The 23,529-nt window shown below is 42.6% G+C and overlaps 1 protein-coding gene across 2 annotated transcripts in view; it reads left to right on the top strand.

Moving 5' to 3' along the window:
- Positions 1-23,529, top strand: part of tspan4a (tetraspanin 4a) — a 238,022-nt gene that overhangs the window by 141,209 nt on the left and 73,284 nt on the right. For both annotated transcript variants that reach the window (XM_030085468.1, XM_030085389.1), the window contains one exon: positions 14,097-14,288. In XM_030085468.1, coding sequence (XP_029941328.1) covers positions 14,097-14,288 — 192 coding nt within the window. The remainder of the gene's footprint in view (positions 1-14,096; positions 14,289-23,529) is intronic.

The raw sequence follows: 23,529 nt of genomic DNA, 5'->3' as shown, positions 1-23,529 counted from the left end.
TAAACACAGCAGCGGCTAGAAAATGTGACGGTTTCAGCTCCTCTGAAAAACAAACGAGGAAGCGATCTTTACCAAGAATTCCCTGCAACTCAGTCATTTATGCAGCCGTTTCATGGTCTGCATGTATCCTCCTACAGGCTAGCGATGTCTGGTGTGTCATTCAATAATTAATTTATGGAGCGCGCTTTGATCTGGGATTAGTTTCTTTTTTTCTCTCGCTCTGCTATGTCTTATATTACATTTGTGCTTTACAGAACGTTTAATGCGTCGGTACGATGTGACTACAGGGACTGTTTGATTGTATAACACCACATCCTCCTGGCTTTTATTACATCTTACCCATCCGAGTTAGTCGGAGGGAGAAATAGATTAGCTAAACTTTCACACTGTTGGAGGAACATTCAGCGGAAACCCGGTGAGAGAGAGAGAGCAGCACTGAGGCGTTCCCGCGGAAAAGCCTGCTGTGAGTTTCCAGCCGTAAACAGGAGGATGAGGTGCAATCCGTTTCATTTGGAAGTGTGTATCTTCATCTCACGGAGGATTAACCAGACACGTGACGTCTCCAGCACACTTCCACACAGAGCACCGAGGTGTCAGCGTTCCAAAGCTGGAAAACACCTTACTTCAGCAATGACAGGAATCGTTCCTCGATGTATTCACGTTTCTGCATCCATCACCGACCTGCCAGTGAAATGCCGGTTGACCTCTGCAGAGCCTGGACTCGTGACTGTCCTGGTAGTGAAACCAACCATCAAACTCAACTACAGCCTCCGAGTCCCTCTCAGTCTTTACGGAAGATACTGGTACTTAAGCACCACTGAGGATTATTTCTTCCATCATCTATCTGTGCTTCGCAGCGAGGGAAGCTTAGAGCTTCAGCCAACTGCTCAAGATGAAAAAGAATCAACACTTCCTGTTCCTGTATTTGTCTGTCGCATAGATTAGAGATTCTATCGCACCATGCTGTGCCTTATCTCACCCCGACTTAATGTACCTTCACCCTCTTTACTCCACCCTGGAGTAAATTCAGAACCTCGCCTCTGTTAATCGATGCAGGAAACCACATCAGACCGTTCTGTACGCCACCCAAACCCACCTGGTCTTAACCCATCCTATCGCACCGCATCGTATCTCACCCCAACTTATCGCACCGTCACCATCTTTACTGTCAGACGCTCTCTCCTAACCCGTCCAGAGGCGACTCCACCCTGCCCTAACCTGATGTTACAGAGTCCTGCTGTAATGTAGCACGCTGTAAATTTCACTCTACTGTCTTTACTTCACCTGACCCTTCTCCTCCAAGCGACCTCCACTGCTCTGCTCACTTCTCTTTCTAATAACCACGTCCATATTCTAAACTTACCTGTAAAACACAAGAACATGCATTTACCTTTTATCGGTGTCATTTCGGCTGCCTGCTTTCTGTCACTGGGACTCATGGAAATTCTCCCAGTACCTTTAAAAACACTTTGATTTGCTCACAGACGGGCGTCGTTCAGCAGACTGTGTCATGTTGTGCTTTATTTCCTGGAGCTGCCTTCATAAATTCCATTACACATACTATCGCCCCTCGTGAAAGGCAAACATTTGGGACGACGCGCCGTTGGTTGAACTTCAAGGCTTCTGCGTTTGGAGGCGTTTGGAGAGTGACAGGATTATGGATGAACCATGCAAATAGAAACGAAAGCTTCTCTGGACTGAAGAGTTTTTAAAATGCAGCCTCCGCTTTAGGAGTCCTTGATGTCTGAGCTTCACAAAGCAACTGCAACCTTCTGCCTTGATGTTTGTCAAATATTTAGCGAGAGTAAAGTGCTCCATTACGCCATTCACACACTTCAGATTGGAGCACAATCGTCTCCCTCCTGCTGAAATCCAGATCAATGTCATGTAAATGCACTTCAGCGCCTTGTTATTGACTCTCTGATTTGGGGCTCATTCGTGTGAGTCTGAGCTCAACTGACTCATCAAGAACGTGCAATCACATTCCCAGGGGCCACCGGGGGGGAAATCTCTCAAAATTAACAGATGAAGGGGGGGAAATGAGCATATCTCTTCTCATAAATTAATTCCAATGAAAAATTGATGGGGGGTAGTTGTGAATTAGCTGGGATGAATTAATTTTTCTTTCCAAATGGGCTGCTGGTGAGAAACTTGATTGGTGTTAGAAAGCTTTAAGCAATTTAGGAAGCTCCCAACAAAATTTGCAATATTTTTTTAATTACCATTTTCATTTGGGCAACATATGTTTCGCTGCAGCTGCTTAAAGACGTTAGTATGTCATAATTTAATTAGCAGGTCTAATTAGCTTCATGTTCTCCTGGTGACGGCGATCTAATGAGCTGCTAGCTGCATGGGATTAAGCTCGCTCTAGTGCCGCAGTTTGGAGGAAAATGCAGGGAATGCCGAGCTGCAGGGAGGTTTGCTGTTTGTGCTCTCCTTAGCAACGAGGGCCAGGATGTTTCCAGTCTCTCAATTCCCAATCGAAAGGCAGCAAACAGCCCGAGGTGAGGCGCAGCTCCCTGTTTACACAATTAAAAAAAAAAAAAAAAAACACTTTCCAAGCAAAAGCGTGCACGATTCCTGACTGATATATGTATTTTATCTACGTTCAAAGTTCAAATATCTGCTCTCTTGAAGTGTCGTGCTTAAAACACACTTTGTTTTTCATTTTTGCTGCTTCCTAAATAACTTTTCGTGAGCCTGGATTACACAAGTTTCTGCTTCTCACACTGTAAAGTTTTATTCACAGTGAAAATATTATCAAGCATTTTGCTTGAGCCGCACTCCGGCGCCACATGGCAGCAAGTTTTCTGCTGGCAGCGCCGTCCTCTTCGCAGAAGTTGCTCAGTATTGACACCCAAGACGTGTGTGGGCTGAGTGGAGATAGAAATGTCATTAGCAAATATTTACCAAATGAAACATGCCGACCCTCATAAACGATCCAAACAGGCCTCGGGCGCCGACGCTCTGACAACACGTATTAATTCTCCTGCTTGTATTAAAATTGAATATGTGAGTAGATGGTGTATTATAAAAGTTTGAAATACTGAGGTTTCATTTATTGGCTCATCAGCCAAATCAATTTCAAGGCACATAATAAATGAGTCTGCTGAGAGCGAAGTGGCTGTTCTTACACCAGAAATACCAACAGAATGAACGATCACGGCTTCAGGAATGATGAGAAGACATTAATAAACTCCAGTTGGAGGTGCAGCGCGAATGGAAATTACAATAAATAAATAAAAAGAGACTATGTCAGGAAAGAAGCTGTTTTTACTCGATCGGTGAAACTTTGAACGGTGTGTTCACACAAGTTAGTGAGACGTTAGAGTTCACACCTCACTCCGCACAAACTGGCACGGCGGCATTTTCCCATGAGCACCGTTGCTCACTTCTTTCGTCGCAACTTTTCACAGCTCCTTGAAACATATTTTCCTTTTCTGCAACATCGCTTCACTTCTTCTTCTTCTTTTTTGTAGAGTTTGATTTATTGCACATAAGTGTTTTTTGTTGCAGTGATTGAACCCTTTTTTTATTAGACGTTGACTAAACACGACATATGAATCTGCGTTCTTATAAAATGTTGATCGTAGCCAGACAAAGATGGCTGTCGTACAGGAATTCCAGGAACCGGGAAAGTTTAAAGAGAAGACAGGAAAGCGTTTCAGCGCCGTCTCCATGGAAACGGGGCAAACAATTTCCTGACAGCCCATGCGGACGTCGTATTGAAAATGTACTTGTGTCAATGCGAAACTTTTACGAACAATACATCATTTGAAACGAGGTGAAAACAGAAGAGACAGGAGAAGAAGACGTGCTTCAGCAGAGGCCCACCGGGCGAACAACGTAAAAACTGAAACAATCCAGAAACTTCACAAGACATGCAGAACGAATCCATGAATAATTAATCACAAAGCACGGACATGACAAGCAGGAACACCAGAGTCATCAACAATAAATATTAAATCACTGTACAGAAACACAAGGAAGCATAAGTGGAAGACATGGGAATAACAGCAGTCTCAGAACATAACACAGTGAACCCAAAAAGATGTGAATTCCCCCAAAGCATCTGTATTTCTTTCACGAAGGCAGCAGACAGACTCCTGTTTGTTGTATTTATTATCTTACACATTATTACATGATCTCATTTGGTGAAAATCTCTTTAACACCATCACTTAATCCAACAATTTCCAGATTTCTGCTGCTCTTGCCAAACTGTCTCGCTTATGCTGCGTGTAAACTGCACAAACCTCCCTTATATACAACCACAGGCAATTATTCCAGAGATGAAAACCCCACCTGCAAACCCCGAGAGGCAGAAGGTCAGAGTAAATGAGAAGCTGCGGGAGGAAAGTCAAAGAGGGGGGAGATTTTTCTCTGAAGTTGGAAAGGACCGAGCCAAAGATAAAAGGATAAATGTCCTCCTGAGAAAATACATCAGCCCGAGTCGTCTCAGTTCATTCAAGTGTCGAAGCTCTCTATCAGCCGTGGCAGCTCTGACCCTTCTCCAGCAGGGGCCAAGGAAGAAAGTTGGGTGGTGCGATTATAAAAACCACACAGTCAGGAGAAAGGAGCGTCTCCACTTCTCTCCATACTGTCACTTTCTTTTACCGTTTTGCCTGTTTCCCAACTCCAAATGAAATACAGCACACCAGTGTTTGTGTTAATGATGATAGAAAGTGGTGATCTTGCAGCCAGCCGCTCACACACACACACACACACACACACACACACACACACACACACACGCACACACACTGTCCTGCTCGGCCTGACTCACTGCCTCCTCCGGATCCTGAACGGCGAGCTGTGCCTGAAGACATGATGATTCCCACTCAGTCCATTCAGCAGAAGACGCTTCTCTCCCGAGCCTGTGTGGCAGGAATATTTCAACATTCAAATTGGAGGCAGGGTTTTCTGTCGCGTTTGCCAGTTTCTTGCTAATGGCTGGTTTTGTTTTCTCTTCCTGCTTTAACAGAGACTCTGTAGTCCTGCAATCATTTTCTATTGAAGCCATGTTCAAAATAAAACATTATTTCTTTTAGCTTGCATTATTTTAAACATTAGGCCAGCCATGCCTCAACTGAAAAAAAAAAAAAAAAAGAAAAGAAAAGAAAAAAAAAAGGATGTGAGATACGAAATTAAGATTAAGAGATTACGAAATTTCGGTCAGCAAAGTTATCTTTTCATGAACAAATGAGTTTTATTCGAACAGCATGTTGAAATGCAGCGAGGAGAATGATAAACATAAACATGTAAAATGTATTTTTAACGAATACAACTCGCTACATAACTGAGTCTACCTCTTAAGAACCCAAAACAGCTTGTTGCTCCAGCTGGGCCTCATTAATTATGAAGTCTGAACAATTTCTAAAGGCCATGTTTTTTGTTATCAAGGGTACAGAGATGTTCAGCCAGAGGTGCAAACAGGAAGCGAACATGGACCAGAGTTCACTGGTACGGTTCTCATAGCCTACTGGGAACAGCTGGAGCGACATTCAGACCCTTTCAAGTGAATTCCTCTTCTTTTATTCACAGTATGCAGTATGTACTCGTATGATGCACTGATACCGATCTCCCATAATGATATTGTGGTTGTGGCTGATAATCGACATTTACCGATATCGATACTGGTATAAAAACAAGGTTCTATGATGATTTTCTAGAATGAAAACACTGAATATGAAAGTCATTTATTTTTTTTATATTCCAAAACTTCAAATGCAAAATACAAAAGAAATGTTATTAAAAGACAGCATTAGCATTAGGCGACAAGTATCAGAACCATAACTGAACTAGAAGTTGTTTTTACACATCACCTAACTTAAAGCAGCTCTGACCCGCACACATAACGGTAGTCAGACAGAAATAGATATCGAGTGGTAGTATCGGACCACTTTTACTTATCGGACCAATAATTATATGTTTATTAAAATGAGCGATATTGGCTGATTCCAGTTCCAGTTTGCATCCCCAAGATGTACTATGCTCATTTTGTCAGGGTTGTGTCTCTGTGGTGCACCAGGTTATTCAAAAAAGGTTATTCAAACCCCCGTCTTGGTCGTTCATGCGTCTTAGTTGAAGCAGCACAGTGAAGGCGCTGCTAATGGCGAGCGAGTCGCTCACAGGACAGCAGTCAGTCAATGAGTGTGTGAAGATACGGGAAAGTGAGTGATCATGTAAAGTACATTGATTCTGCTGAAGTGGTAAAATTTGCTTTCTAGGTGAAGTTCATCCATCCATCGATCTTCTGTATCCGCCAGGTTCACCTGACACTGATCGGGATCAATGACATTCAGACACTTACAGCCAATTAAGGGGCACAAACTCACCTGGCTGTCATGTCTTTAGAGCGGAGGAGGAAGGCAGAGAAAGCCAGATCACACACAGGGGAACATGAAGACCCCAGACAGGAAGGTCCGGAATCGAACCGGGTCACTCCAGCGAACCACGGCACCGTGGCAGGAATAGCCTACGTTCAGTTTCTGTGCAACTTTCCCACCGCACCTTGTCTTGATTTATGTGAATTACCACGGATGAGAGGGCCGTGTGGTTTGTCCATCTGTCTGATCCATCTGCCAGTGATTAGATTTTAAAAGAGAAAACGGCGTCTCGTCTGTCAACAAACAAGCAAATTGGCTGCAGAGCTGTAAAGCAGGTGATATTGATGTGTTCACAGCTTAAAGTAGCGATCCATCTGCAGAGCTACTGTCGGCACGGTGTAGACCTGATCTATTGAACATTTGCAAGTATGAAAATACATGAAAGGACATTAGGAGGCTAAAAAAATCACGTTCTTCATCCATTTAACCAGGTTCCATTCATTAATATGGACCAAATGACACCAAATACCAGAATGAGTTTAATCTAAAAGATTAATGAACATGATTAATGAGCAACTGATTCAGTTTTTTATACAGGTGTGAATTGGCTCAGCTTTCACATGTGATGCTGTAGTTTTTGTTAGGAGAGGCATTTCTTTAGCTGGCTCACCACAACTTTGATCTGTTGACTTTATTATAAGATTAAGATATTATAAGATTATAAGACTCTTTCGCTCTCACAGCGTTTTGTCTTATTTTAGTTCTTTTTTTCTTTCAGATTTGACTTTCTGACAAACCATCTCCCCTGTTGCTTTTCAGTTTTTTCTCTCATGTTCAGACATGATGACAACCTGCTCCATCCACAGGCCCAGCTTCTCCGTCCAGTCTCTCCATTGCTTTGCTCCACCTGCCCATGGTGCCCATGGGGCAGAATCAGCGTCTCAGAAAAGTTGTATTTTCTATCGTTTTACATAGAAATCCAGTCAGAGTGTTTCCAATAAGTAGTGTCTTCAGTGGCTCCAAATGCTGTTGTGGTGGAAACAAGGTCTCAGCGAATCAAACTGAGTCAAAATAATATATAGGGTTTTTTTTCAAGCACTAAGCTTGAATAATAAGTTGAAGGCCGCAAGACAAAACGGTTGCACAGATTTACTGCAGTTCTCATTTTTAGATTAAAAACTTCCAGCTTGTCTTGAAATGTCAGAACCAATAGATGAACCCTCACTAAATCACAATTCAATGGAAATTTACTACTCGGTGTGAGATACAATTTGTGTTGTTCCTGTGAGTTTAGACTTGGATTTTAAAATAGATTTATTGATTTTTTTGGTGTCTGGTCTGCTGCTGAAGTAACTTTATTGACTTTGCTGGAGAGATTAATGCTATTCCAGCCTGCAGCAGAGGGCATTAGAATATGTTGACTAAAGGTTCGGTATCTCCCGTCTCTCCTTCGCTCCATGAGCACAAATTAAAAATGTATTCCGCATTTTAAAGGCTGGCCAATGTCCATCCTCAAAGAGTCCACAAAGTTGACAACGCTGTGAAGTATTAAAAAATATATAAAAAGCCAACAACTTGTGAACTTCACTCGTGGGCTGTGACCATGGGAAAAAGATTTCAGGACAAGGATTCACTCTCCAGGGACAGACTACACACACGGCTCGCACTTCAAAGTATCGCAAAAGAAATAAAACATGAGGCATGTGAATTTGAACTCGTGTTCTTTTGGTGTATCACCCATTCCATTAATCTTCACTCCTGAGAATTCCCCCATTTTATTCATGCATACATGTATATATGTATGTACGTATATGCGCGGGAATTCAGATTACGACCTAAATCCTGATAATAAAGTTCCATTTAAGTGTTCTCCTGACCCACGCCGCGGCTCCAGCTGCTGTAGGTCCGGTGAGATCAGAGCGCTGATATTCATGTACAGCGAGCGCAGTCATTAAAAATCCACCTGTATTATACATTCTCCAGCCCATCAGTCATCCGCTACACATGTATAATTTATCGGGGAAATTACATTTCCATCGTCACATCAAAACGGTGCGAGCGGGAACCTTTCATCTCACTGCTGCAGTCTTTATTTTTCCTCACATGATATAATCACTTTAGTTAATGGGTAGGCTATGTACTTGTATATATATATTGCAGAAAACTGCTGCTTTCACTGGCAGTGTTCTCTCAGTCTCGGACCCGAAGCGGCAGCCGAATATCCAGACCTGCTGTGACGCAGAGCGGCGTCCAGATGGCTGCTGCATCCGTCTGAAACATCCAAAATCTGTGTGACTGGAAAGAATTCACCGGCTGCTTTGTGTGTGTGTGTGTGTGTGTGTGTGTGTGTGTGTGTGTGTGTGTGTGTGTGTGTGTGTGTGTGTGTGTGTGTGTGTGTGTGTGTGTGTGTCCGTGCTAATCAAGGACAGTTGTGATCAGAGTGGAAATAAAGCTGCTGCAGTCAACACATTTTAGAGAAAATCACACGATTAACGGGGCAGTTTCTCCAACCTGTCTGGATTAAAACATCCAGAAGTCACTTTCATTTTTTATCATAGTCAATCCTCCCTTAATGTGATTAGTGAAATAACTTGTTTTCTGGAAAAATAAAGAACAGACGACATTTGTGATGCTCGAACATCAGGATTTAAGCTTTCAAAAAGAAGGGAAGAGTCTGCCACAAATATGTGCTGAACAAGTAAAAATACTCTGATGTTACTCGTCAAATTAAACAGGAGAAGAAGAATATATAAGAATCTTTTTATTCATTTCAGCAGGAGTTCAACACCACCCAAAGGAATTATAAGACAGATAGCATAATTTCATCAACCACCTTGATCAGATAATCATTTCAAATCGTGGTTCAGGAGATATAATCTTTCCACTTTCGGTTTGTAATTTAAAAAAAAAAAATATTTAATGTGAGAATGAACTTCGGCACATGGCAAACAGTTCTCCTTATTTCAGAGCTTCAAATGTCCGGATTGGAAATTTGTCAAGAATCTAAGGGCCCGTTTACACAATGTTTCAAACTAAATTCCATCGTTTTTGTGTTTTCACTTCAGAAAGATTAACCAGCAAATCGATGAAATCGATGTGTGAAAAGGGCAGGATATCAGACTGCTGTGGTGCTGGTGCGCAGCAGCAGCATTTCAGAAACGATGCGTTTTGGAAAAGTTCCTAAAAAGCACTTTTTCACTTGTTGGACTTCAGATGTCTTCCTGTTTCAGTAAATCTGATTCAAGAGTGAATTATCCTCGTCGGACTCTTCACAGACCTGTTAATGATCCGACCATCCGTCTCCTCCCGCCTCTTTATCCCAGTTCAGGACGCGGGGCCTTGGAGTCCCGCCAGCCGACGACGGTCAAAGGGCTGAAAACACAATAATCCATCACAGACACACACTTACACACACCGTGTCGAGGCACACAGTTAAATAACCCGATTCATCGAAAACACTCGTCAGCGGGCTGTGGATGTGACCTGGAACGCAGACGGATAACATGCAAACCCCACAAAGAAATGTGTTAAATTAGATGGAACAAACACTTATTTATCAGCGCCTTGTGTGAATTAGACATCTGAGGCTCCAGTTTCTGAAAGCAGTTGGACTTTAGTAAAGTGTTTGGGTCGTCACAGTCGCACAGATAAAACTTTAGTGAAGATTTGATTGATTCTGCCTTTAAGAGAGCAGAAATCATTACAGCCGTCGAGTGTGGATGCCGCCTGGCGTTTGCAGAAGATCTCCCATTTCCATTAGCGTTCTGTCACGTCTGATCGAATCACCATTTGGGCAACAGGCAAATATGTCAGCTTTGACAATAAAATCAGCAGATGAAACCTGTGATAATGTACCAGGAGTGACACCGACTGCATTCACACTGTCACATCCCATTTTTATTGTTTTTTTTTTTTCTCGCGGGCGTTTGAAACTGACCTTACAATCTATTGTTAGATTCCCCCTCTTCATCCTCGCAGCTGTGACCGATCTTCATTAGAAAACACACTCTGGGACGTAATAAGGTTTGTTGGGAGCGACAGTGACAGTGATTCATTTGTAAGCTGCTAAAATCTCCCAGCAGTCATGGGAAACCTGCCTTGGTGAATGGAGCCCCGCTCGGGTGTGAGTGTGTGTGTGTGTGTGTGTGTGTGTGTGTGTGTGTTTTTACTTTTGCTCTGCCCTAGTTCTTGCTCAAGAGCTCATTAAATAAGATCTGGTGCTATAGCTGGAAATAGAAAATGGGGAGGGGGAATGAAACAATAATCACGTATTTAGCCGTGTAAATCTCATTGCCGTTGGGAGTTCTGGCAGATGGCCGCAGAGTGTGTGTGTGTATGTGTGTGTGTAAATGATGGGCGCTTCATAATAGGTACATCTGAAAAACCTTTAGTTTACCCGACATCATTATGTGCCTCTGAAGGCAAACATGATTTGGGTCTTAGGCAGAAGAACATCAAAGTACCAAGGCTCCACGCTGACATTGGCCTCCAAATAGCACACACACACACACACACACACACACACACACACACACACACACACACACACACACACACACACACACGTATTCAGTCTTCAAACACCAGACCCAAGTGACTGCAATTGGTCACGCATAATAAAAACCGTAATGGTCAAGTAGAGGCTGTAATGACTCTAATGTCACAATTTACTCCCTTTAATAGAAAATTTGCCCTATCTTACATTGAAAAAAAAAGAAAACTTTAATTTCAGGCTCGTGAAATGAAACAATCAACTTTAAGCGAACTATATTCAGGAATTTTCTAAAAGAACCATAAAGACATTTACATTAACGAAGCCCGTCAGCTTTGGTGTGAATGTTCAGTCTGTTGTCCTTCACTGACACACACACACACACACACACACACACACACACACACACACACACACACACACACACACACACACACACACACACACACACACACACACACACACACACACACACACACACACACACACACACACACACACACACGTGAAAGCTGATCTCAGCTGACTGGTGAGGCACAGATTGGATCTTTGTTTGGCAGCAGTTAACAGGTTGTTTCAGATCTCACAGACCAGAATGGAATATTAATAGATTGGAATATTAAAACATCAAATGACTTAAAAATGAAATTTGTATAAGTAAATATGTACAAAGATATATTAATACTTACAAGGCAAATGGTGAACAAATATATGCACAGAGAAGGGCTTGACAGTGAAAAACTACTCAGACAGAAATATCTCTGGCCTCAGTTGGTCCCTGTTAACTAACCAGCCGGTCATTCCAATAAAAAAAAAGATTCACTTACTATGAAATCCGAAAAACAGGCTCAGCCTCAGCCGAACGTACATCACTGAGGCTGATCTTTCAACAGTATGCACTGAACCTCATCTGACAGAGGTACAAATTAGCCTTAACATGTTTTCCTTCATCGTTACAGAAAGTCAGACGTGTGTTCCAGATCACACAAAGTAAAAGTTAGTCATGCAATATGACTCACAAAAATCTGAAAATGCTCACGGTTGCAACAGTTTTTGAAAGCATTTGAGAAGCAGTTGGAAATTTGCTAAATGTTTTAAGGAGATGCTGCAGTGAGAGGCTCGCCACAACTTTTATTTGTCAACTTTTTCGGAAGACAGTTGCTGCTTTGTACTTCACACTTTAACTTTTCTCACCTTTCTTTCATTCTTTGTCCTTTCCCAATTCATATTGTTTTAATGCTGATATTCAAAAACTTTCTCCACCAACATGTATTTTTTCTGCATTTTTTTTTTTTTTATCAATTCCTCCATATTAATGAAAACAGAACTGATACTGTTTCCAGCTGATGGATGTGGATCTAAAGCATGCAAAATCCTCATTTCAACACTTCTGTTTGCAGTTCGTGGTGCAATTCTTACTAGATTATCCACACAGCATGAGCAAAGAAAAAGTGTAATATATTCCTGTAGGCTTGCAATTTAGCACACTTCATGCAGAACCTTAGTAAATTGGGCCCAATATGTGAGCAAAAAATCTTAACTCCAGAGGTTGGTTTGGTCCCTGGGTGGGAAAAAAATTACACAAGCAGGTCACAGTCGTAGATGTCAGCAGTGATAGAGGCATATCGTTTCATGGCTAACGGCAGGCTGCAGCGTGGCCACAGCATCAAAGTTCAATCCAGAGGGATAAACTGCGATCCCCGCCACTGAATATCAGCACTCTCATCTAATTGGACTTAGGACTCCTCGAGCCACAGGGTCAGGGGAACGCGCAGTCCATTACGTTTCTCCAGCTGCTCATCGACCGAGACCGGCTGGGTCTTCAGGCGATGCCTGTATCGACGACCACAGACGGAGGGTGGCCATGGGCCGGATCCAGACCAGTCTGTCCATGAAGATGAAGATTCAGGCCATTATGGATGGATGGATAGATGGATGGATGGAAGGATGGATGGATGCCCAAGCATTTTCAAAAGTTGTATTTTAGCCTCTCAGCACCATCATTGTGCAAACAAGCCTCAGCTAGCAAGCCTGAACGCTGGGTTCTTGTTAAAATCTTGTTTCATACAAATAGTCATGAAGACATTTCTGACAGTAACAAGGCAGCTGTCTCCAAATCAAACCCGAAGCAGAAAACAGAAGTCATTTTACTTACACTAAAGCTGTACCCCACTCTAGCTTTCCATTGAGAATGTATTATTTGATGCCTTTGTTTGATTTAAGTCATCACATAGCAGACTTTTGACCTGTGGGTGAGCCTGTGCTTAATCAGCGCTCTTGCCTCAGTATTTACCTTTCTGTGCATCGGTTTTCCTCTGGTTTCCCCTCACATTCTAAACACCCATCTTTAGCATTGATTGGTGACTGATGGCCAGCAGGCGTCAATGTGAGCGTGTGTCTCTGTTTGTCCTGTGATGGATTATTGACCTGTCCACTTTGTAGGAATCGTGTCCAGCTTCCCAGTGCAAGTGGTACAGACCACACAGTCGGTTTGTGGAGGTCAACATGAAGTCTGTCAGTCAAACAATACCTCGTGTTAAATCGTGGCTTTAATCTGCTTCTAATCAGACTCACCAGAAAGTGGAGCCTCAGTTGATTTAGCAGAACTGTCGAGTGTGAAGTGGTGAGAAACCGAAGTGCTTCAGGCTGCTATATCACACAGATAACAGAACAAGAGCAGTTCTATAACGATCACTTCCCATTATCGGCTGTGTCTTTGTGAGCTTTTAGTGAATCACGCAGGGCAGCTCCCCAATTGTTCATTTTGTTTTTCGGTGCAGGTTAAGTAAAAACAGTGAAATATGTTAATTGGTGAGCTTCAAAGGTGCTGGCAGAGGGATTACTGTTAGCGCTGCATAGCTCGGGTTGCTGTTTCCAGCCTTTATGCTGCAGTTAAGCTGCTTCTGGCTGTAGCCTCACATTTTCCAGACAGATGTAAGCGGTGTCAGTCTTCTGTAACATTTTGCAAAAAAGGCAGATACTCATTTCTCCTCAAATGCAAAGTACATCCTTTAAAGTGTGGAGTTTGGAGGCCCGGGCTTCTTTACTCTGCTACTTATTTTGATCTTCTTCCTGAACTCTTGTGGCTGTTTTTCACAAGACTTTGTTTCCTTTCCTGTGTCATCTTCTTTACCCACACTTGTGTGCAGATTAGAGGAAAACAAATACGTAGTCACAACAAATGTTTTGGGCGTTGTGTTTAGTGTGACTGTACGGTGTGTGTGTGTGTGTGTGTGTGTGTGTGTGTACTGACGGCCCGTCTGTGTTTGCTCTGCAGCTGGGAGGATGTGGCATCCTGGGGGTGGGCGTGTGGCTCTCGGTGACCCAGGGGAACTTCGCCACCCTGTCATCATCCCTCCCCTCCCTGTCGGCGGCCAACCTGCTCATCGCGGTGGGAACCATCATCATGGTGATCGGCTGCCTGGGCTGCGTGGGAGCCGTCAAAGAGAGCCGCCCCCTGCTGCTGACGGTAAGTCACACCAAGAAAACCGACACTTCTTTGCATTTTCCTCACTTCCAGACCTGGATAGATCAGAGAGGTCATTATCATGGTCAAACAGTGTGTCTTTTGTGATAAAACATGTGATTTTTAGCTTAAAATCACAATTTTTGCAGCTTCCGGCATACTAATTCGGTGAATATAGCAAACAAATGCCAGAAACTTGTCTTTATCTTTAAAGGTATTGTTGAGAAAAGATTGATGCCTTCCCATATAAATATATATCTATAAACTCAAGGCACGTCACGAGGCGTTATTATAGTTATAGTGACAGTTTCATTTTGCACCAGAGCACAGCAGAGGTAGACGAGGCCTGCATTCCCTATTCCTCATGAAATACTGTGGAAAATGGGAAAATCAAAGGTTTCATGGAGGTTAAGACAACAGCAACCATGAAAAAACACTTCCACCCCAGGAACAGAGAAAAGTTGAAAAGTTACGTAGTGTTTCGACTTTTGGGACAGAGCTGTGTTGATGTGAACGTTTTTGGATCAGTTTGTTGTTGAATTATGAAGGATATTCATGGGGAATAACACTTGTAAATCTTCATAGTGGTTCTCAGTCTCACCTCACAGTGAGTAAGCTGTGGGTTAAATTCTTGACAGAAAACTTTTGTGGTGTTTTAGGTTTTCATTTACACAGCAATGTCACTCAGAGTCACTGAGAACTAAACTTTTTAAAAACAGCTCCTAAGGTGTAATTTTTCTAAAAAATTCTGTCTGTCTGGAAATGTGTCAAAAAAGAAATTTTCTGGAATGCCGTCATGAATGACCTGAATACGACAGGGATTCATTCATCTGATGGATGCGATTTTTTTCTGTTCACTCTTGGATTAAGCAGCATTTCTACAATAAAGTAGAGTAAATACGTTAACTCCATCATCTGCATCAGATACATGTTATTTCTGACAAGCAAGCAGTACTGACAATGGAGAAAGACAGTTTGAAGAAACTCAGAAGTTTATAGTGTCCTGTTCTCTTTGTGCATTTGTGTTTTTATTACATGAAAACAGCTCCCACTAGTGGCCATGTTGGAAATGACATTGTGTTCAGCACTCATACTGTTTCCGTGTATACAGACTTCGCTTTGAAAACTCAAAAATGTTGCGCTTTCACTTGAAACGTCTTCGAAACAGGAATGTAAACGTGTGTGATTGTCCCTCTGGTGAACACAAGCTGCTGGTAACGGTATCGTTTTAGCATATTTGTTTCAAAAAGTTGCGCTTCCAGACAGCAACATTTAGATTATAATGGCTGAACAAACAGAAATGTCCAAGATGCTGCTGTTCCTCCGCCAGGCCTGCTGGTTGGAGGTGAGTTTCTGTAACGCCAGACGTGCTCAGAGTGCAGTCCAGCCTCCCTCAGGAGCTGATGCCTGTAAACAAGCCGCCCCAGATGACGGTGGCCAGAATATGAATTCACAGTTGGAGAAGCGCCGTCAGATTCAAAATGTTGGGGAAAAAACAAAGATTTAAGATGTATAACATGGAGAGCATTTTGCAGTTCACCATAGTGCACAAGTGCAAAAGAGACCAAAGTAGAATAATGTCAAAAAAATTGCACTCCAGAAGTCATTTTCAAGTTTTCAGAGATTCCCAACAAAAACCCCTTTTTCAAAACACGGTCACATTAGCGGGGCCTCTGGCTGGACTGCTGACCTGTCAGGACTTGTGCTGCCCTTCGTCAGTCAGCTGGGAACCGATCCAGACCTCCGCGACCCTCATTTGGAAGATGGATGGTTGAATAAGCTTTTACACCCCCGAACAGGTTGCTCTTGTGTTTTTTTGCTTCTTGTCTCTATCAATGAGCAAACTGACGCTGCTGTGATTCGGCGGGTCTCCGTCTCGTGTGTGAAGCTTGTGCATTTGGCGTCGTGAACAGCTGCTGTCTGGGCGGGCTTCGGCGGGGAAAATAGCTCGTGTACAAGAAGCAATTCATTTCACATTTGTGGTTTGTTTGAAGCAGAACCACACTTATGAGTTGCAATCATCACCCAGGCTTTATAGACAAACAAATATTGAACAGCTCTGACAGAAACAAATTAATGCAAGAAGCACTTTGAGTAATTACATTTGGTTGGTGCTGGTTAATGTGTCTTTAGGGATGCGGGATATGTATAAATCTGGCAGTGCAGGTCTGTGAGGTCTGCTAAGAGCTGAGACGGCTTTTTCCCCATCATGTATTCACCTGTTTACACACACTCTGCCCATCCTCTGACTGCATGACCAGTCACACACACTGGTGGCTTTCCACTGCTTGAGTTGTGCCGTACATTTTAAAAACCTTTGCGTACAGAACCAATTGGAATAGAATCGAATGTCTCCATGGGTAACAAACAGCTCTGCCTGGACAAAAAAAGAAAACATCGAAGCAATAAGTATGCAAACCCAGACTATACATTTCGTGCGTGACACATTCATATTCGGTTCAATTTTTATTTGTACGGCGCCTTTTGTGGCTTCGCCATTCCTCGGCGCTTCACATCCACATGAAATCTAGAGAAAGGAAAACCCAACAATTGTCATGTGCATGCAAATGAAGGGAAATGCTCCTCCTTCTACCAGGAATCAAGTCGACACACATCCTGACTCATTTACATGGCGTGGGATTCACGGAGGAAGGAGGCAGAGATCAGGAACTTCTGGTCACATTAGTGGCTCCTTGATGTGTCCAACTAACTATCCTCCAAGTCATTTATCAAGGGGAAAAAAAAAAAAAACAACAACAAACGATAAACTACAAACTTACAGCTTTTGGCAAACTAAACAGATGAGAATGATATAATGGAGGTAATGAAGATGCACTCACAACAACAGCCAAAAATAATTCCTTCTGTTTTTTTTTTAACTGACAAATGAGTGAATTAGCATTAATTAGCTTCACCTGGCTCCTCTCTCACACAGAACTGATGGCCATAACAATATTGTGACACGGTTAAAGATGTAAATAATGACCTGCCAGCAGCTTGTTAAGGCAATTAAAAAAAACTGTTGTCCAGGTTCCAACTTCATTTGTACCCATGGCCTGTGGTGCTCTGTGTATAAACAGCTCGCGACGCCTCAGTATTATCATATATACTGCTGTGATATTAGACGCACGGCTGAATCGCAGCAGCTACAGTATAATATAGTTCAGACATATCACATCCAGGTCCAGTAATGAGAGTAACGGCGTGAAAATAAACAGCGTTACTAACGGAGTTGCTGCTTTCAGTAGGACCGGTCTAATTCCTTTTCCCAGCGTTTACCACACCGTTATGGTTACTGTCAACAATATGACGTGCGGTCCCATTACTATAATTCCCCGCTTTCAGCTGGATTTTCATCCGCCGGAGTCCATCTGGAGTTTGTGTTCAGGAAGAAGGACTTGCCCAGCACTGATCACGTTCATCTGGTTTGTACAGTCATACAGTGGCTAAAACTCTCGCCTCATCAGCATTTTGTAGTCTCAAAGCATGTGATGAGTCTAAATGTTTTCCCTTTGCATTGAAGCGTTTCGTCCAGGCTCTCCAGTTTTTTCTCACGTTACAAAAACCTGCATGGGAGGTTGATCAATGAGTCTAAATTGGCGGTAGGTGTGAATTCCTTCGTTTGCCCTGTGATTGACTGGAAACTTCCCCCCAGAGTTCTTCCACCCAACCCTGACCTGGAGGAAGCAATTGAGAAGACGAATGCATACAACCACACTGCAAACAATAAGGAACTTATTTCCTTTTTCCATCACCAGAAATGAATTTCCTGCAACCTTTTATGAAATAGTCAGGCTCCCAGCTCCTTTCTGGAGGTAGTGAAGCCTCAAATGTTGAAACAAATACGTTCCCTTGCTGTGCTGTTGGAAGGAAACTTTGACTATACTGCGGGTAAAATGTTGGCTGCATTTCAGTGTTTTTGATCAAATAGAGAAACCATGATCACCAATCAGTCAATTAATTGATCAGTGGTTCAGCTGGTCGTTCAAGAAGCCACATTTCACCATTTAAACATAGTGACAATAATAAAAATTCATACAGTCAAAACCGTCATGAGATTATACACAATAGTCAAAGTATTCATCTCTCTTGTGTCTCAGAATTGTATTAAATTTCCACAGGATCTTGAGTTGTGACAGTCTCCAGTGTTTCTGTCGCTGTGCGCTGCTATAAAATGCAAAGTACAGCCATGTTGTTTAGGAGCGGCGTGCAATTTTCTGGTTGTCATTCCGCCTCCTGCTTCATTACTTTCACCTCAGGGGGAGATACACTGCGTCTCCAGCGTACACTGTGATTGAAGCGACTTAACCAGCATAACACAGAAAACACACCAAATGGATGTTTGTTAAGATCGGAGCGTTTCTCACACAGAGTGGAACTCACATGATTACACACTCACACTGCTGCCCTCACACCAAGCACTGCATTCACACAGAATTATGGATTTCTTGTACTTCTTAAATAAAATATTCCATTTTTAATGGCTGATCAAGCAAGTGAGATTCATAACAGTCTTGGATTTAATTTCCTCTTCATGAAATTTATTAAATAGTTTTACTACAACATGAAGTTTAAAAATCTTGGGTTTTGATACCATGTAATCTATTTGACATTCAATGTATTATTCTTCATTTGATTAAATTTGGCCCCATTTCAACAACTTGAACAGTGAAATGAAAACACTGCTTGTGTATAGAATAAGGACATTCATTGTGATTTTGATTAATTTTGGATGCATAGAGAATCGGTTTATGTAGAAATCTGTACAACATCCCAACCGAGTCCATGGAAATGTGTTCTGTGTTTGTATTGAAAAAACTGACTCTGCTCACTCCTCCTGGAAAACGATCCTCAGAGCAGATGGACGACATGATAGAAGGTTTGTTGTCGGGGACAGAGATCCGACTGGAATCCGAGCCAGAACCCCCGTCGCCATGATCCTCCTCGATATAGTTCAGTGTTTGGGAGTGTTTATAGCAGCTTCCCGGTCCTCGGCAGAACAGCAGTTTGTTTGTTTTAGGGCGTAGCAGCTGCTCTTGTCATGTTGAAGCATCAACAGCACGGCCGTAGTCACAGGACAGGAAGGAGGTGCCGCACGTGACGCCGTCCACCCTTCAGCAGGTGTCGCGCCAAACAGAAATCCCTAAATCAGCGCCAGACACTGCAGCAAATTCCGATCACGCTTTTGATCCTCGCAAAATACGTTTGACTCCTGCGCGCCCGCCACTTCAATAACAACCATTTCGAATTCATCAAAAGCAACAAGCGCCCTGCAGCTGCTAATAGCTTCAAAGGACACCTTAAAAGCACAAATATCAGCAGTGAATTAGGGATTGGATCCTCAAAATCATAATGTGGTGCAGCTTCTATGAATAAAGCTGGAGTGGCGTCAGAGGTAAAACTCTGACGGTGCTGAAAACTACACGTTTGCAGAGTATTGTTTTCTGCTTGTTTGTGGTTTCTGTACAAACCAACAGCAGCCACTAGTGGCCCGACATCAACACAACATCATTTTCAGGATTTCTGCCTTTCAGAGTGTTTCCGTGTGAGATTTTTTTTACACAAATTGATGGATGATTGGTACAGATACATCAACAGGACCAGAGACTTGAGATCAGCGAAATGAACACGTCTCCCAAATTATATGCTGAGTTTAAATTCAGGGTGAAACAACAAGTCAGACGTTCTCTCAGAGCTGAACCTCATCAGGTTAATGAATAGACTCTGGAGAATTCAGAGGTCAAATCAACACCATCAGCCTCATGTTTCTCGAGCCGTTCCCTACGTGCATCATGACTCGTTACAGCCGGGGAGCCATTAGCGTCAGGGACTTTACTGCTGACATGAAGAGTTACACGTGGACTGAGCCCTCCGTTAATTAGCTGCTGCGTGTCACAGTAACATTCTCATAAATGGCAGGACCCAGAGGTGCAGCGGCAGAGCATTAACCACTACCTCCACTGCTCCCGCTCCTCCCACAGCGCCTCTGCAGACATTATCACCTGATAATGGAAACACGGAGTGGATCGCCTTCCTCTCAGACCCCGTTTCAAGTGGAAATGCATAATTTTCAATTTTTTGTTTCAAAGCGGTTTCACATTAACGGTGCAACATTTTGGAAGAAAAAAAAAGTCTGTTTACATGGAAACAGCAGAAATGCTGAAAACTCTGTAGCTGGCATGCCGGGCCACGAGGTGGCGCTGTTGGCACACTCCAATAGTTTTCAATTTGATTATTATAATATTTAGATTTTTGCTTTTCACAACATTTACAATTAAATTGGTCCCAAAAATGTCTCTTTTTTTTCCCCCCTTTTTTGCTTTACCTTTCTAAAAGATTGTCGATAAAAGTTGAGATGGGAATAAAAATTTGGGGATTTTAAACAGTTTTATTTGCTGTTTCAGTCTGGTGGATAATTGTGACACATATTATACAAATCAAATACACTCCATTGTCATAAAAAGCCGTTTGATGAAGACTGAAAACCCAAAGCGTGGAACCATTAATACTTATTTTCACAAACAAACTTACGTGATCAAACAACGCAGCATTTGTCAGAAGGAACTATCCTGCGTGGGGAAAAAATAGCATTAATCATCGGGCAAATTGCGCAGCAGGACTGAGTAATTATGAGCTCTGTGGGAACGAGCCTTAGTGTTGATCATTAGCATGATCCATGACATTTCTCCCCACAGTGACCAGGCCAATTCCTGCGCTGTGTCAACATAATGAGACGGGCCAAATTAGAAGTCTGCTTTAATGAATGACGGCGCGGCTCCTTCTTCATGCAGATTAGACGGCTCCTCGCTCTAATTAGCATGTTGATCGCTGAAGAGGGGACACGGAGCTTTCTCGACGGCGCTCTGAGATGTTTGAGGAGTGGCTGTCGTGCTGGAAAAAAAAAAAAAAGAAAAAGAAAATGTCCCCTTTAATTTCCAGCACCAAATATCAATCAGTCCTTCAGAGTGTTTTTCTGTGATCAGTGCAACGTCAAAGCTTTTTCTAGCCTGCTATGTGGACGCAAACGAACATACATTTTCTTTAAAAGTGGAGCCAGTTGGAGTCTTGCATAAGTTGTGGCCGCCATATTTGGCAGCAGGGCTGCAGCAACCCTTGAACGATGTTCCAGAGAAAAAAGGCCGGATTGCACTTTTAGCGTAGAAACTCATCGCTCTGGAAGAAACCTTTAAAGACCTTGACAAAACATTCAGGCTATTAGAAACGAAGCCGTTATTCTGTGAGAGAAGAAAATGTGTAATTTCATGAGCAGACAGTGTCAGGGTACAGTTGGGCCTCTTCCAGGAGTTGGACGGATATGAATCGCCGCCGCACAATCCCCCGGCTGCCCGGCGCAGCGCGGCACCCGGTTCGAGGCTAAATTGTATCTGTTGACAGCAGCGAGCGAAAGTTAAAGCCACTTAGCTCCGCTCAGTTTCAGATGCTGCGTAAACTCGGGATGAGCCGCCAGCTCCGGAGCAGTCGGCGCACCGGCTCCTTCTCCATAGTAACGGAGGCTTATTGGAGATCTGTCATCGCGGTGAGGTTGCCAGGCAACCAGCGGAGACTTCAGGAAGTCACTGCACCAGGTCAAGAAAAAAAAAAAAAAAAGAAGAAGAAGGAAAAACTCCAGGGCTGGAGTCCAAACTTTAGCTTCGTTTACTGTCCAGGAGTTGATATGAGAAGCTAAACTGAAGCCTCGTGGCTGAACAGTGTGGAAACATCCATCCAGTGCTTGAACTAAACCGGCAAATAAAGAAAGACCTGATAAAGACATATATAAACATAAAAACTGTTGTAATCATGATATCGTGGAATCCACTAACAGGACGTACTGATGAGATGCGGAAAAGCATTGATTTTCACTGGATTTCACTCCACAAGGTGTCATTTGGCATCATATTGACTTCATGAGGTTGGAGTCATTCTTAACGGTAATTGCTTGGTTTTTGTGAAAATATAGACATTTTCATCTTGTATACTCTGCACCACAATTTAAAGGTTATTATGACACGATTTGACACTCCTGCCTGGACTGTGCAAAATACTTACTCTGATATGTTGTGTAATGTGCACTGGTTACTGATAACATCTTAAAACACTTGTTTATCGTTTAAGCTGTTTCTACTACATTTGAAAAAGAGAGAGAGGGAACGCCTGCATTCAACGCTTCCTGTTCAACATCGACTACATGAGTGGGAAGTTGCCACTTACTAGATATAGTAATGTTGAATGTGGAAGTTTTTGGGAGTTCAGACAAGTAAATAAAAATAAAGTTTGTATTTTCAATGAGGAATCAATAAAAACAAACAAAAAAAAAAGAGGCATAAAGTGAAAATAGACTATTAGTTTCGGCAACTGTCTGGCTCGGAATGAAAACGCAGGATATCGTGGACATTATTGACTTTACAAGCATTTTTCTATGTCAGTAAACTATTTGACTGAAAGAGCTGTTTTTCCACTTTCTATAAAATTTCACTGGAGCCGCAAAATATGTTTCAGCTTTAAATCAAGGCAAACAGCTCGTAGTTTCATGTCCAGATGTAATATAGAATCAGCATTGTTTTAAACCCTCTTGGCTTTTCTGCAGCAGTTTTGCATGTTTTTTTTTTTACCTTTCAGACCATTTCAAACTATTGTTTTTAACACATTCAAGTCATTTTGGCTTTTTTTAAAGTTGTTTTCGCATTTTTTTTTCCAAAGTTCTAATGGTTTAAGATGTTTTTCCCCATTTCGTGCCCTTTTCACACTGACGAACTCGCGAAGTCCTGCAGTTCACCGCAGCCGTGGACCGCGGTGCGTCATGGCGCCGGGCTACATAAGGAGCAGTTTGTCGTTGAAAAATCTCATTCATCTGCAACTGCGGGATGTAGCACTTTCCCTTTTCCTACAGAAGCTCCTCCTGGAGCCGCTCCCTTTAAAGCCAGCCAGCTCCTCCAGGTAATCACTGATCATTGGTCACAGGTGTTCCCTCTCACCTCTCCTGGCTTCCCTGACGTCTGCTTCACGACCTTTCCTCCACAGCTGAGCTCAGACCGAGCCCCACCACCCACTCCGCCACAGTCCGCCACAAAATGTGAAACATGTTTCAAAATTTGAAGCATCTTTCCTGACATGCACGGCATGGGCATCTTCGCTAATGCCAAAAAATGAATATGAAGAAACTGGTGATATCAGTTTTAGTCGCATTAATCACAATTAATCCACAGAGAGCTGTTAAAGATTTTTTTTTTTTTAAATTGTGATT

This window comes from Salarias fasciatus, chromosome 1, assembly GCF_902148845.1.
Source record: "Salarias fasciatus chromosome 1, fSalaFa1.1, whole genome shotgun sequence".
NCBI classification, from domain to species: Eukaryota; Metazoa; Chordata; class Actinopteri; order Blenniiformes; family Blenniidae; genus Salarias; species Salarias fasciatus.
The sequence above is the reverse complement of the archived record's forward strand: the minus strand, read 5'-3'. Positions and strand labels throughout refer to the sequence as shown.